General features: G+C 40.4%; 1 protein-coding gene across 2 annotated transcripts in view; it reads left to right on the top strand.

The window, feature by feature from the left end:
- Positions 7013-14170, top strand: part of TP53BP1 (tumor protein p53 binding protein 1) — a 70064-nt gene continuing 62906 nt past the window's right edge. For both annotated transcript variants that reach the window (XM_018065954.1, XM_018065953.1), the window contains exons 1-4: positions 7013-7129; positions 7702-7886; positions 8081-8174; positions 8404-8488. In XM_018065954.1, coding sequence (XP_017921443.1) covers positions 7123-7129; positions 7702-7886; positions 8081-8174; positions 8404-8488 — 371 coding nt within the window. In that variant the 5' untranslated portion in view covers positions 7013-7122. The remainder of the gene's footprint in view (positions 7130-7701; positions 7887-8080; positions 8175-8403; positions 8489-14170) is intronic.

Below are 14170 nucleotides of genomic sequence, written 5' to 3'. Positions count from 1 at the left end.
AATATTAGAATATCACTTTTTTACAGCCCCTAGTGAAATAATTCACCTTGGTTATAATTATCAATGACTGTTAAACTATCCTAAAAAGGTGGTAATATTTGAACCTGATGGTCAATTGTAACAGAACAAAAATACATTAAACCAAATGTTATTAATATATACTTCTTGATGAGATGCAATAGGAAGTTTATAATACCAGTTATTCTTGCCAAAAAAGGAACATAAATATGAACAGGCATACCTCTCTGCCCATTTATAAAAAAGAAAAAAGACTGTAAATGACATCACAGGGATTAAGAAAAATCCACAAAGTTGGAAAGTTTATAGAACAAATGATATGGTTTCATCAACAAATAAATTGCAGGAAATAAGAAAGAGAAAAACATACAGATTAAAAGAGGCCTAAGGTAGTGTCATCCAAATGCAATGTACAAATCTTGCTTGGAATTGTAAAAAAAAGATTATGAGACAATTGGAGAAACTTAAACACTATATATTTGATAACATTAAAAAATTACTGTTAATTTTCTTTGGGTATGTTAATTATGTTGTTATGTTTAAAAGATTCTCTGTAACACACATACAAATATTTATGCATGAAATTTTGGGGCATAAGTGGGTGGGGATATAGTTGAAAAGATTGAGCATTTATTGCTGGAGAGGGCGTGGAGAAAAGGGAACCCTCCTACACTGTTGGTGGAAATATAAAGTGTGGAAGCCACTATGAAAAACAGTATGGAGTTTCCTCAAAAAACTAAAAGTAGAGTTGCCATATGATCCTGCAGTCTCACTCCTGGGCATATATCTGCACAAAACTATAATTCAAAAAGACACATGAACCTCAATGTTCACTGCTGCACTATGTACAATAGTAAAGACATGGAAGCAACCCAAATGTCATCAACGATGAATTCAGTTTTAAGCATGTCGAGTTTAAGCATTCAGTTTAAGCATGTAGAGTCAATTGGAATCTAAATGGAGATATTGACTAGGCTGTTAGGTGTAGGTTCAGGATTTGGGAAAGAGGTCTGGGCTGGAGATATAAACTTGAGAGTCATTGGTATATAAATGGTAGTTACACTATGAGACTGGATGAAATAAAGCAAGGAGTGAGAATAAACAGAGCTTGTGTGTGTGTGCTGTCGCTTCATTTGTGTCTGACTCTTTGCAACCCCATGGACCATAGCCTGCCAGGCTCCTAGAATACAGTAAATGCTCACTAAATCTTCATTATAACCAAATGACTAAAATTCTTTCTTTTGATTTCTCCTTCCTATGCCTTCCTATGGCACTTTTATTGTGTCTTATAGTTATTGATGGGCTTCCCTGGTAGTTCAGAGGTTAAAGCGTCTGCCTGCAATGCTGGAGACCCGGGTTCGATCCCTGGGTTGGGAAGATCCCCTGGAGAAGGAAATGGCAACCCACTCCAGTATTCTTGCCTGGAGAATCCCATGGATGGAGGAGCCTGGTGGGCTACAGTCCACGGGGTCGCAAAGAGTCAGACACGACTGAGCGACTTCACTTCACTTCACCATAGTTATTGAGCTCTTTAGGATAAGACAACATTTAGCATTCTGCCATTTTGGGGCTTCGGTTTTTGCTGTAGTAACTTGCTTTTGAAAATAGTTAATTTGGGCTTCCCTGGTGGCTCAGATGGTAAAGAATCTGCATGCAGTGTGAAAGACCTGGGTTCAATCCCTGGGTTGGAAAGATCCCCTGGAGGAGGGCATGGCAACCCACTCCAGTATTCTTGTCTGGGAAATCCCATGAACAGAGACTATTTCCTGGGCTCCTCTGTCCATGGCGATTCTCCAGGCAAGAATACTGAAGTGGGTTGCCATGGCCTCCTCCAAGGGGATCTTCCCAACCCAGGGATCAAACACAGGTCTCCTGCACTGCAGGCAGATTCTTCACTGTCTGAGCCACCAGGGAAGCTAGTTTCCATCTATCATTATAGAGATGACCCTCTTAGCCACTCTGTCTTCACCCAATCCCTTCCCCTGTGGTGACCACTATTCTGTTCTCTGTATTTACGTGTTTGTTTGATTTGTTAATTTGTTCACTTATTTTTTATTTATCCCACATATGACTAAAATCATATGGTATTTGTCTTTCTTCATCTGACTTACTTCACTTATCATAATACCCTCAAGGTCTATCCTTGTAGTCTTAAATGGCAAGATTGCATCTTTTCTTCAGTGGCTGAGTAGTACTCCATTCTCTCTCTCTGTCTACCTCACTTTTTTTTTAAAATTATCCATCCATCCATTGTTAGTTTGCATTTAGGTTGTTTACAGGATGAGAATTTTAAAGAGGAGGGAATCAGCAACACCATCAAACATGATAGAGACCAAAGCTAATGAGGTGACTTGACAAGAAAATTTCAGAATCAGTTATTCACAGTTTTAGAGTAACTGCTTTGTTCCAGGCACTAGATCTGTGGGGATTAAACCCAGATTGTAAAGGATTATGGAGTCATAAGTATGGTGAAAGTGGAATTTGGAGGGAAAGGAGAGAAGAAAAGTCTGGAGCTTGATAGAAGAGTAGAGGGGAGGTGCTTCCAGGATGTGGTGATTTGAATACTTCTATAAGGAGAGGGAATAGGCCAGAGAAGGGAGCATGGCAAGCCCTGTCAGTGTTCAAGTAGGCGAGGATTCCATTTTGTTCCCCCCTCATCCCACAGCTTCCTGTTTCCCACAGCTACCTCTCTGTTTCCAGGTAAGCAGCTTCTGGTGGAATTAGGCATTTTGGGTTAAACATTTGAAAAGGTGGAAGGGAGGAAATTGCAGCTAATTCTGAAGTCACAAGTGTGCTTAATATTGTGTGTTTGAGAGATTCAGGCCAGTACGAGCGCCTACAGCTAACTGGTCAGCGGGAAAATTAAGCAACCTGGAAGAGGTGGCTGCCTTGGTGAGAGTCTGCTAATGTGCCTTCAGGGCATCATCTGTACTTGGGTGTGGCAAAGTTGGAGTTCTGGAAAAGTTTGAAAAGTGGCTTAAAATGAACAAGGAAGATAAAATGTTATACATACCTACAATGGAATATTATTCAGGCTTAAGAAGGAAGGAAATTCTAACACCTGCTATTAAAATTACAACATGGATATACATTGAGGATATTTTGCTAAGTGAAATAAGACAGAAAAAGACAAATATTGTATGATTCCATTTGTATGAGGTATCTAGAGTAGTCAGATTCATAGAGACAGAAAGTAGAATGGTGGTTGCCAAGGGCTGGAGGGAGAGGGGAAGGGGGAAATAAGTGTTGGATGGATAAGAGTTTCAGTTTGGGAGGCTAAAGAAGTTCTGGAGATGGATGGTGGTGATGGTTGTACATCAGTGTACTTAATGTCACTAAACTGTACCTTTAAAAGTGGTTAAAGTGGTAAATTTCATGCTATGCATATTTTAACAATTAAAAAAATAAATAGGAGCCATGTGGCAAAATATTTACAAAATGTGAATCTAGGTGAAAGGGTTTATGAGAGACCATTATACTGTTATTTTTCAATTATACTCTTTTTGTAACTTTTCTGCTGGTCTAAACTTAAAAAAAAAAAACAAAACCTTCCTTAAAATTAACAGGAGGACTTTCTGTAGAGATGATACAGACCAGTTAAGATTGCTTCCACTGCAGGGGTTGCAGGGCCCTACTAAGCATATCAGCCTGCTGTTAAGAAGTTAATATATCAGAGGCAATTATTGACTACTTTAGGCAATTTGCTTTCACATTTTGATCATCACCTCTTTGTTGACTTAATTTCTTCATAAGGGTGAGGAGTTGACAACTTTTCATTTTTCTCCATATTATTTTTCTCTTCATATTATTTTAATTATTATGAATTTCTAGGACACTAGGGACACCCATATTTAGCACTCAAAAATACATTCTAAAATGAAAAAGTTTTATATCAACTCTTTTGCCATTTCTCTGTTAATTGTTCCTCCTCAATCATGTATATATAAATCAGACATATATAAAATATATATATGTAAATCAGATATATAAAACCTCTGAGGTTAGACTGGGTTCTCACAGATTGTGAGACATCGTGCAAATTATGTTATCTCTCTAATTCTGAGTGTCCTCATCTGTAACCCTCAGAGTTATGAAGCTTTTAGGTGAGATAGTGAATGTAAAACAGAGCACATACCTGACACACAGTAAAAATGTAATACAGTTATTAATTATATCAATATTATTGGTCTATGCCTGGGTATGATTGTATAGGTCCACGTGCAACAGAAGACAGCCTAGAGGTCAGAATCAATTACATGTTAAATGTAAGTTTGTAATAATTTAATATTGCAGCTTAAAAGGGATATGTTTTAGTTTATCATTAAATTTACTCATCTTCAGTAAAGTTCTTTGCTGCTGAGCTTCAGGGAAAACCATGAGGCAAATATAAAGGCTGGTGAATAGTGTCTGTGAGGTAGGATTAAACCATCTAGGGTTCTTTTGCTTAGAGAAGTCTGTGAGGAGACCTCAGGAAAAGACTATCGAGCTCATTATGTAGCATTTATGTTCATTGTTTGATTGATAGAATTATTGGGAGAGCTAAGATGATCCTAGTCTTAGGAGAATTTGTTCGGGTTTTAAAATTACCACTTAAGGACAATATGAGTGAAAATGGCTCCAAGTTCTAGAATAAAGAATTTAGATTGATGATTACAAGAAAAATTTCTGACAATGAGGTTTGTTAAACTTCAAAGTGAGCTAACATGGGGTTTGATGGAATTTTCTTGTCTGGGAGAACTTTAGTAGATTAGATTTCTTGGGGGTAGCTTAGGTAAAGATGTACCTGTAGACAGGCAGATATGCTGATGGTCCTGAGAGTCAATAAAGGCCTTTGGCTCACCTAACTGTGATCAGTCACAGCCTCAGTGGGTAATCATCCTGCCTGCATTTTCTGATCTGTTTGGGCAATTTAATGATTAATTTAATTATCTTCCTGCTTAACAAGGAATTCACAGTTCTCTTTTAAAAAAGCTCTTGTTTTATTTAGTAATGGGAATGGCTCAGGCTCATTTATCTATCTATTTTTAGCCATGTTTGTGCTCAGTTGTGTTAGACTCTTTGCAACCACATGGGGTGTAGCCCAGGAGGCTCCTTGTTCATGGAATTTTATAGGCAAGAATACTGGAGTGGGGTTCCATTTCCTTCTGCAGGGATCACACCCATATCTCTTGCATCTCCTTCATTGGCAGGCAAATTCTTTACCACTGGGTCACCTGAGAAGCCATGCTTATTGAAGTTTAATTTACCCTTTTTAGTACAGTTTTGTAAGTTTTGACAAACACATACAGTTGTTTGTCAAATAATCAAGAAAGTCTACCTATTTAGGTCCTGCTTGGAGATGGAAGATGCAACAGCAGGACAGAAAAGACCCAAAATATAGTGACTATGGAGAATTTTTATGGGAATCACGGTCAAAATTTGCATACAACAGGACATGATTGTTTGTGTCCTCTCAAATCAAGCAGATGAATTCACTTTGTCTATCTAGTGTAGTCAATATTGACCTTACCTGGTTCTTGTAGGACTGCAGTTATTTGGTCACTGGTCTTCTGCTACACTAGGAGTAGGAGGGAAGACAAGAGTCGGTTATAAAGGATTTGAGGATTAAGAAGTGAGATATGTCTCTGTATGCTCCTTTCCATTTTTGTTCCACTAATAAAACATTCTGGGGACCCTAATTATATTATAGTTATAGCAACAGTAGATTCTAGATTTTTCAGGACAGTTTCATTACAAAGAGTCTGTCCTTTTGTTCCCACAAGTAACATATACTCAGATGACATGCTTTGATTTTTGTTTGGAAAATACGATCAATGTAATTTATAACAGCGGGGAGACGATTGGTTGATATGAAGCTCCACTTCAGCTTAGCCTATATCAAGTGTTGGGTATTTTCCAGAATTAGAGAATCATGGTTGGACTGTGCTTAAGTCATTCTGAGTCTGGGGTAGAGAGAGAGAAAACTACTTCCTATTGAATACCTACTATGTATATACCTGGCAGGGTGCTGGGTGCTTTCCCTATTGACAGATGCTCTGGCTAGAATTCCATCTCAGATCCAACCACCTTTTAAATTAAAAACAAAAAACAAAAATACCCTCCCCAAAACAATATATTCCTCATGGGACCTCCTTCAATAATACAAGTCACAGCTGCCACACCCTCTATAAGACCCTGGCACCATAATTAGGATAATAGACTCTCAGGGCTTGGAGGGATCTTTGAGGTCATTTAGTTAAAGGGCAGCAGCTGTTCTCTTCACCACCGACAGTTACTGTGCTCAGTTATCTCAAACGGAGGTGCAAAAAATGTCTGGGGCCATGGTCTGTGTAGGCTGCAATTCCACAAAAGATAGGTCACCGATACGCAACGTGAAGCTTGAACTACGTCCCAGACTGGAAAGGGCAATGGGGGGAAAATATGGCTTACGAGGGCCCTCTGACAATGTAAATAGAAAAAAAAAAAAAATTAAGAACTGGCGGAGACGTATTTAATGTGTGCCCTTGAATTCAAGTAGAGGCCTAAGAAGGGAATCCTGGTTGACCTGGCAAACCCCGAAGAGTCCTCTCTCTCTTCAGTTTCACGAGCTCTGAAATTCTAGCCTTCCTTCTTTGCCCTTTTATTAGAAAGCCAGGAAACCTTTTCCACGGAAGAGGGTGAGAGTAGGGCCTTATGGTACTTGAACAACAAAAAAAATTGTCTGTTATCTTATGTCTGAGCAGTGGTACAGACAACCGTCCTGGAGAGGCAGCGGACTATATTTCATGCCCTCTCAAGGTCCCTTCGGTTCAAGGATACTGTCATTCTCCAGCTATACTAGAGGGAGGGCCTGCAAAGTCCAGGCTGCCATGGAAACACGCCGCCGTGTTCCTTTTTCTTACGTGGGGCGGGGCACTCCGACTCAGTCGCCAGTTACCCACAGCCTTTCTTGAGTGGCGGGCAGCAGCAGCGAATGAGCGAGCCGATGCTGCGTGACGCGATGGGAAAGGGGGAGTTCGCGGCCGGTGGCGGCGGTGGCTACAGCGGCGACCTGGGGATAGAGCTGGAGGGACCTGGGGAGCGTGCGGAAACCTCTAGGACGAGCGCGAGGGACCTCCCGCCGGGATGCCTGGTACCGTGTGGGGAAAAGTGGGGGAGTAGTCGCCTCTGAGGGCTTGGGCTTCGCGTCTGAAGGGGTGGCAAACCGGAGGGGGCGGGGTGGCAAGCATGGCGGCGGTGACGGGGGAAGGGTTGGAGGGCCCCAAGGAGGGGGTGGGGTAGCACTCGCTAGGAAGACCCGGGTGGTCGTGAGGAAGCAGGAACGGCTGTAGGGGTTCAGACGATCAGAGGTTTTCCAAAGGTGCTTTTTGGAGAGCGGTAGAGGCGCCTGAAGGACGTAGGGAGAGTTGTGGGGGATGGAAAAAAGGGGCGGGGAGAGTAGAGGTTAGGAAGGAGGGGAAAGGGTGTCTACGCGAAGGTGATGGAAGGGGAGAGAAGGATAGGCAGGCTGATTGTAAGCAGGAGGAAATCGGGCCGTGGCAGGTATGACAGAAAAGTGCTTAGGTACAGTGTTGTAATAGGAAGAGTCCTACACTCGTCCCCCTTTCCAAGTCTCGTACTTAACTGCCTCATTATTTTCAGCTCAGACTGCGTGAGGAAGGCTAGTAGGTTACACGGAACTGATCTTTTGTTATTCCATTCCAGGGGAGCAGATGGACCCTACAGGAAGTCAGTTGGATTCAGATTTCTCTCAGCAAGACACTCCTTGCCTGATAATTGAAGATTCTCAGCCTGAAAGCCAGGTTCTAGAAGATGATTCTGGTTCTCACTTCAGTGTGCTAGCTCGACACCTGCCTAATCTTCAGACACACAAAGAGAACCCTGTGTTGGTGAGTGAGTGAGTGCTTGGAAATGATTCCCCACCCCACCCCTAATCTAGACCAGCCTGCAAAGGTAAGTACTTAGGAGATCACTATCTTTGAGTAAAGTTGGTTGGAAAATGAAATCTGTATTTTCACAAAAATATATCTCATTTTGGATTATCTCATACATAGTGGGTATATTGTGCATGTATATTTTTTAGGATGTTGAGTCCAATACCGAGCAAACAGCTGAAGAAGAACAAGGAGACAATAATAGTGGCGTCAATGAGCATCGGAAAGAAAACAAAGCCGCAGGTGAGACTCTTTTGCAAGGGTGCTCTTATTGGAGTTGGGTAGATTTAAATATTATGTAATTGTGGTGAGGTATGTAAGGAAGTCTAGCACAATGTCTGGTGTGTAGTAGGTATGCAAAAGGTTGGTTTTCTAATACAGCTGATTAGATTGGTATTGTCCACATTCCTGAATTTGTATTAAAGTTTGATGGTAAATGCCTTTTGTGCTAATATCCAGGTTTTTTTTTCAGACTCTATGGATTCTTCTCATTTGGACACACGTGGTTCCATCAGTCAGGTCATTGAACAGTTACCTCAGCCAAATAGGAAAAGCAGGTATATTAGTGTTCGGAGGAATTTATTTAAATGTATTAATGGATCAGTTCTTTTATCTGTGCCTGTTGTCTTGCCCTAAGGATAAAAGGATTTATTTTTGTGGAGCAGGAAATTTGATGTGAGGATTGTTTTAACTAGCATTCTATTGGTACTTAAGCTGGAATCTCTTTTGTGAAGATAGCAACTTTTTTGCACCCATATTATTTAAATTGTGATCTGTCTTGTGCGTGTGAAACAAAATAAGAATTCCTCATTCTTAGCTTGGATATGACTTATTAATAGGAAAAATAAAAAATATTAAGATACGTTATCAAAAGTTAGGCATGGTTTCTACCTACCAACCAAAGAATCTTCACCAGTTTTAGACCCAGAATGTTTAATTCATACTCTTAACAGTATTCACTTTTTACTTTGTCTCTTGTAAATCTTTAACATTGCCCGTCTGTGAATTTATCTTCTCTGTTAGGTACTAGATCGGTTGTTTGATATATACTGCCATTTAATTTCATCCTTAAAGAAGCTGTATAATGAACACATTACATTACTTCTGTTACTTAGTGCTTTTGTTCTTAGACCCAACCACTTCAATCATTCATGTTACTTAGTAGGGGGGAGTGACAGGCAAAAAAGTTAAAAACCTTACACTAGAATACATTGCTAGCAAGTGGCAGACCTGGGTTTTGAGTCCTTGTAACTCAAGTGCCTCTCTATGATTATTCAGCGCCCAAATTCTTCTAAGATCAAGGAAGAACGCAGGAGTCTTAGAGTGGCGGAATAGAAAAGGGAGGTTGTTAGGAGAATGTTAGTTTGGGGTGAAAGACTATGATTTTTATCTCAAAAATAAATATTTTTTGTGTGTGTATGTGTTCTATTTAATACTCTGTGTTTGCACTCAAAATTTTTCTCTCAAATCATCAATTGGACACTTTAGAACAATCCGCAAATTGGTGGAGTTACTTTGGCCTGCAGGTGGGTTCTAGTTGGCCCATACATGGTTGTTAAAATATATTTGAATTAATTGATAGAATTTAAAAATAGAGACATTTCACATGGAACTTAAGTTTCCTGTTTCTGGGATTACTAGTTAAGAAGTAATGCAACTGCTGTATTATTGGCAACAGTTGGCTAGAGCTGTGAGTAGCAGCCAATCTCTGCTTAGATGGGACATGAGTGCTGTGGTCTGTCATAGTGCCTGTAACTCACTGTTGTACCTGGACACTGAGGCCAGCTGTTCTTTTTTTTTCATTTTCCTAAGGTTTGTGCTTTTGTTCTTAAACCCAACCACTTCAATCATTTATGTTACCTTTCTTTGCTTTTTGTAGGCGTTTAAGTTTTTCTGATACCTCTTTAGGATCCACGTGCCAGGCTTATCTATGTTTTTGTGGCTCAGGACCCGGGTTTGAACCACTGGGGACAGAATGCGTGCGTACCCGTTGTTATAAATGGATGGTACTGTTTTGAGAATTCTCATGCTACTTCTTTTCCCTTTTTGCATGAACATGTTGCTTTTTCTTAAAAAAAAAAAAAACAAAACTTGAATGCTTACATTCAGTAAACGTGCAAGCACTGTGGCGGGTGTTTTAAATCATCTTTGCCATCATAGAGCTTACACTTTAATAGGAGAGACATATGTTGAATAATTACATAAATAGTTATTCAGTGGAAATTGTGATCATTGTAAAGAGGGGAAAAAATAGGATATATGACCTAATCTTGGGGATAAGGGAAAACCTTTTTGAGAAGATGATGTAAATTATAAATACACATTTGTTAGGCATAGTTGAAGGGATGGGGAGAAGTGTGGCATGTGGGAGGAGGAACTTTCCAGACACAGGGAACAGCATGTGAAAAGGCCACGAAACTGCAAAGAATGTGGGGTTGATTACAAAAGAATGAAAACTCTAGAAAACACATGTGTACTGATCTCTTTATGTTGTCTTTATTCGTTACAGCAGACATTTTGAAAAGCTGCTTGTGAGTTTTATACATCATAAAATTCCAAAAGATCTTCCTCTCTTTATCTGTTGTCTTGCTGATGTAAACCTTTGGTCCTAAACATGAAGCGTTGTAAAATATGCCGAATATATTTTTATTTCTGTTAAACGCTTAAAAAATTGAGATGATGATGAATATTTATTTATATTTATTCGGGCACGCTGGGTCTTGGTTGCGTCAGGGCTGTGGCACGCAGGATCTTCGATCTTTGTGGTGGTGTGCGGGATCTTTAGTTGTGGTGTGCAAGCTCTCAGTTGCAGCTTGCGGGACCCAGTTCCCTGACCAAGGAGTGGACCTGGGTCCGCTGCATTGGGAGTGTGGAGTCATAGCCATTGGACCGCCAGAGAATTCCCAGGATGAGTGTAGATTCATGTGCTTTTGTAAGAAATAGTGCAGAGATTTTTTTTTGTATACTTTTCCCAGTTTTCCCCAGTGGTACCATTTTGTAGAACTATAGTATAATTTCACAACCAGAATATCAGCATTGCTAAAATTCAGTGAAATTATCCAGAGTTCTCTAGTTCTACTTGTACTCATGTGTGTATAATTTTTATACTGCTCAATTGTCTGTATAGGTTTATCCACCACTGTGACCAAGATGCTAACAGTTCCAACCCTCCAAGGAGCTCTAGTGTTGCCCTTTTACAACCACATCCATCCCCTTCACCTGCACTTGAACCCCTGGCAACCAGTAATTAGCACCATCCTCGGGATTTCCCTGGTGGTCCAGCGGTTAAAACTCCGTGCTTTCAATCCTGGGGCTACAAGTTTGATCTCTAGTCGGGAAACTGAGATCCTACGTGCTGCAAGGAGCAGCCAAAAAAAATTAAAGACCATCCTCTATTGGTACACTTTCGTCACTTAAAATAAATAAGATCATATACTATATAATCTTTGAAGGTTGGATTTTTTCAAACTACATACTAGAGATCTGTCTGAGTTGTTGCATGTATCAGTGGTTTGTTTTATTGCTGAGTAGTGTTTCATGGTATGGATGTACCACAATTTGTTTAACCATTTACCCATTGAAGGAAATCTGGGTTGATTTTAGTTTTTGGCTAGAATAAATAAAGCTGCTATGAACATTTGCCTACAGGTTTTTATAAGTCTTCATATCTCTAGGATAACTGGCCAGGGGGACAGTTGCTAGGTCACATGGTAGTTGCACGTTTAGTTTGTTTTTGTTTTAAGAAAATGCTGATCTGTTTTCTAGAGTGGTTGTATCATTTTACAGTCCCACTGGCAGTGTATGAGACATCCAGTTTCTGTCCATTCTCACCAGCATTTGGTGTTGTCACTCTTTTAGCCATTCTGATAGTGTGTGGTGATCTCTTATTGTGTGTGTGTTTGTTTTTTTAAACAATTTTATTTATTTACGTATTTTTGGCTGTGCTGGATCTTTGTTGCTGTGCAGGCTTTCTCTAGTTGCGGTGAGTGGGCTTCTCGTTGCAGAGCCTGGACTCTAGGCGCGCAGGCTTCAGTAGTTGTGGTTCCAGAGCTCTAGAGCACAGGCTCAGTAGTTGTGGCACAGGGCATTAGTTGCTCCGAGGCACGTGGGATCTTCCCGGATCAGGGATTGAACTTGGGCTTCCCTGGTGGCTCAGACAGTAAAGCGTCTGCCTGCAATGCAGGAGACCGGGTTCAATTCCTGGGTCGGGAAGATCCCCTGGAGAAGGAAATGGCAATCTACTCCGGCACTCTTGCCTGGAAAATCCCACGGACGGAGGAGCCTGATAGGCTACAGTCCATGGGGTCGCAAAGAGTCGGACCCGACTGAGCAACTTCACTCCTGCATTGGCAGGTGGATTCTTTACCACTGAGCCACCAGGGAAGCCCTCATTGTGGTTTCAGTTTGCGTTTCCGTAGTGGCTAATGATGTTGAACATCTTTTCACATGCTTCTTTGCATCTGTACATCCTCTTCAAGGAAATGTCTACTCATATCTTTTGCCTGTTTTGTAATTGGGTTTTATTTTGTGTTTTGAGAATTCTTATATTCTGTGTACTAGTTCTTGGTAGGATATGTGGTTTGCAAATATTTTTTTCTCTCTGGCTTATCTTTTCGTTAAGAGGTTTTTTTTCATGGAGCATGTTTTTAATTTTGATGAGGTCTGTTAAATGCTTTTAACAGAGAAATATAAATGCATAGATTATTTTAAAAACAACTTATAATAAAAATCAGAGTCCATTCCCACTGTTGGCTCCCTTTCACAGAAGTAATCCTTTCTACCAAAGAGGTAACCCTTTTTAAGTGTCTGTGTTTTTACTTCTCTGGGAGGTTATCTTTTTAGCTTTTAATATTGTTGTAAAACTAAGTAACACTACAGTATTGCCATTTCTTGTTTAATCAGATTAAGACATTTGAGTTCTGTAATGAAAGATGAGGGTTTAACTCACAACAACACTTTTCTAATTTAAAAAAATAAATATTTATTTATGTATGGCTGCGTAGGGCCTTTGTTCTGGTGTGGGCTCTGTAGTTGTGGCGTATGGAATCTTAGTTCCCTGGTGAGGATTGAACGTGCACCCCATGCATTGGGAGGCGGATTCCTAACCGTTGTACCACCAGGGAAATCCCAGCATACTCCTCTAACTTTTGATAATAATTGTGTTAGTTTTTTTATTGGCTAGATTTATATTTCTAAATGGTATATTTAAACATTTGTTTTCTTTTTCCATCAGTTTTGGATAGTGGACAAAATCTGATTTATTTCAGATCTGCTCTGATTCACCTAATCATTCTACAAATATTTATTGCGTATTTCCTATATGCCAATCACTTTTGAGTTTTGGAGATACAGAGTGATCAGAAGAGATAAGAAACTTTACACCTTAATGTAGCTTATGTTCTTTTATGGGATATAGCAGTTATCTGATAAATATGTAAAAATCTATAGTGTCTTACACTCTGATAGGGCCACAGAGAAAAATAAAGTGGAGAATTGGATGGAAAACATCAGTGCAGTTGCAAGTTTAGACAAGGTGACTTAGGGGGTGCTTCCCTGATGTGACATTTGACTAAAAATCTTGAGTAAGTGATCTCTGCTGTTATTTGGATAAATGTAATCTGCACATAGAGAACAGCAAATGCAAAGGCCCTGAGGGAAGAGTATGTTGGAATATTTGAGAAATGATGACAGGGTTAGTGTGGCTGCCTTGGAGTGCTGGAGAGGAGTGGGAAAAGAGGTCAGAGAAGTAAGGGGGGAACCAGAATATATAAGGCCCTTTCCAGAATATATAAGGCCCTTATGGATCATTGTGAGGCATTTGGCTGTTACTTTTAGTGAGATACTGCTACTGCTAAGTCGTTGCAGTCGTGTCCGACTCTGTGCGACCCCATAGATGGCAGCCCACTAGGCTCCCCCATCCCTGGGATTCTCCAGGCAAGAATACTGGAGTGGGGTGCCATTGCCTTCTCCAGTGCATGAAAGTGAAAAGCGAAAGTGAAGTCGCTTAGTCCTGCCGACTCTTGGCGATCCCATGGACTGCAGCCTACCAGGCTCCTCCGTCCATGGGACTTTCCAGGCAAGAATACTGGAGTGGGGTGCCATTGCCTTCTCCTTAGTGAGATAGGAAGGTGTTTAATAGCTTTGATCAGAGGAATGACATGCTGTTACTTAGATTTGAACAGCATCACTCTGGCTGCTGGATCAAGAATAGACTAATACCTGGATAAAGCTGGGAAAAA

The sequence above is a fragment of the Capra hircus genome, chromosome 21, assembly GCF_001704415.2.
Source record: "Capra hircus breed San Clemente chromosome 21, ASM170441v1, whole genome shotgun sequence".
NCBI classification, from domain to species: domain Eukaryota; kingdom Metazoa; phylum Chordata; class Mammalia; order Artiodactyla; family Bovidae; genus Capra; species Capra hircus.
This window is presented reverse-complemented; position numbering and strand designations above follow the sequence as displayed.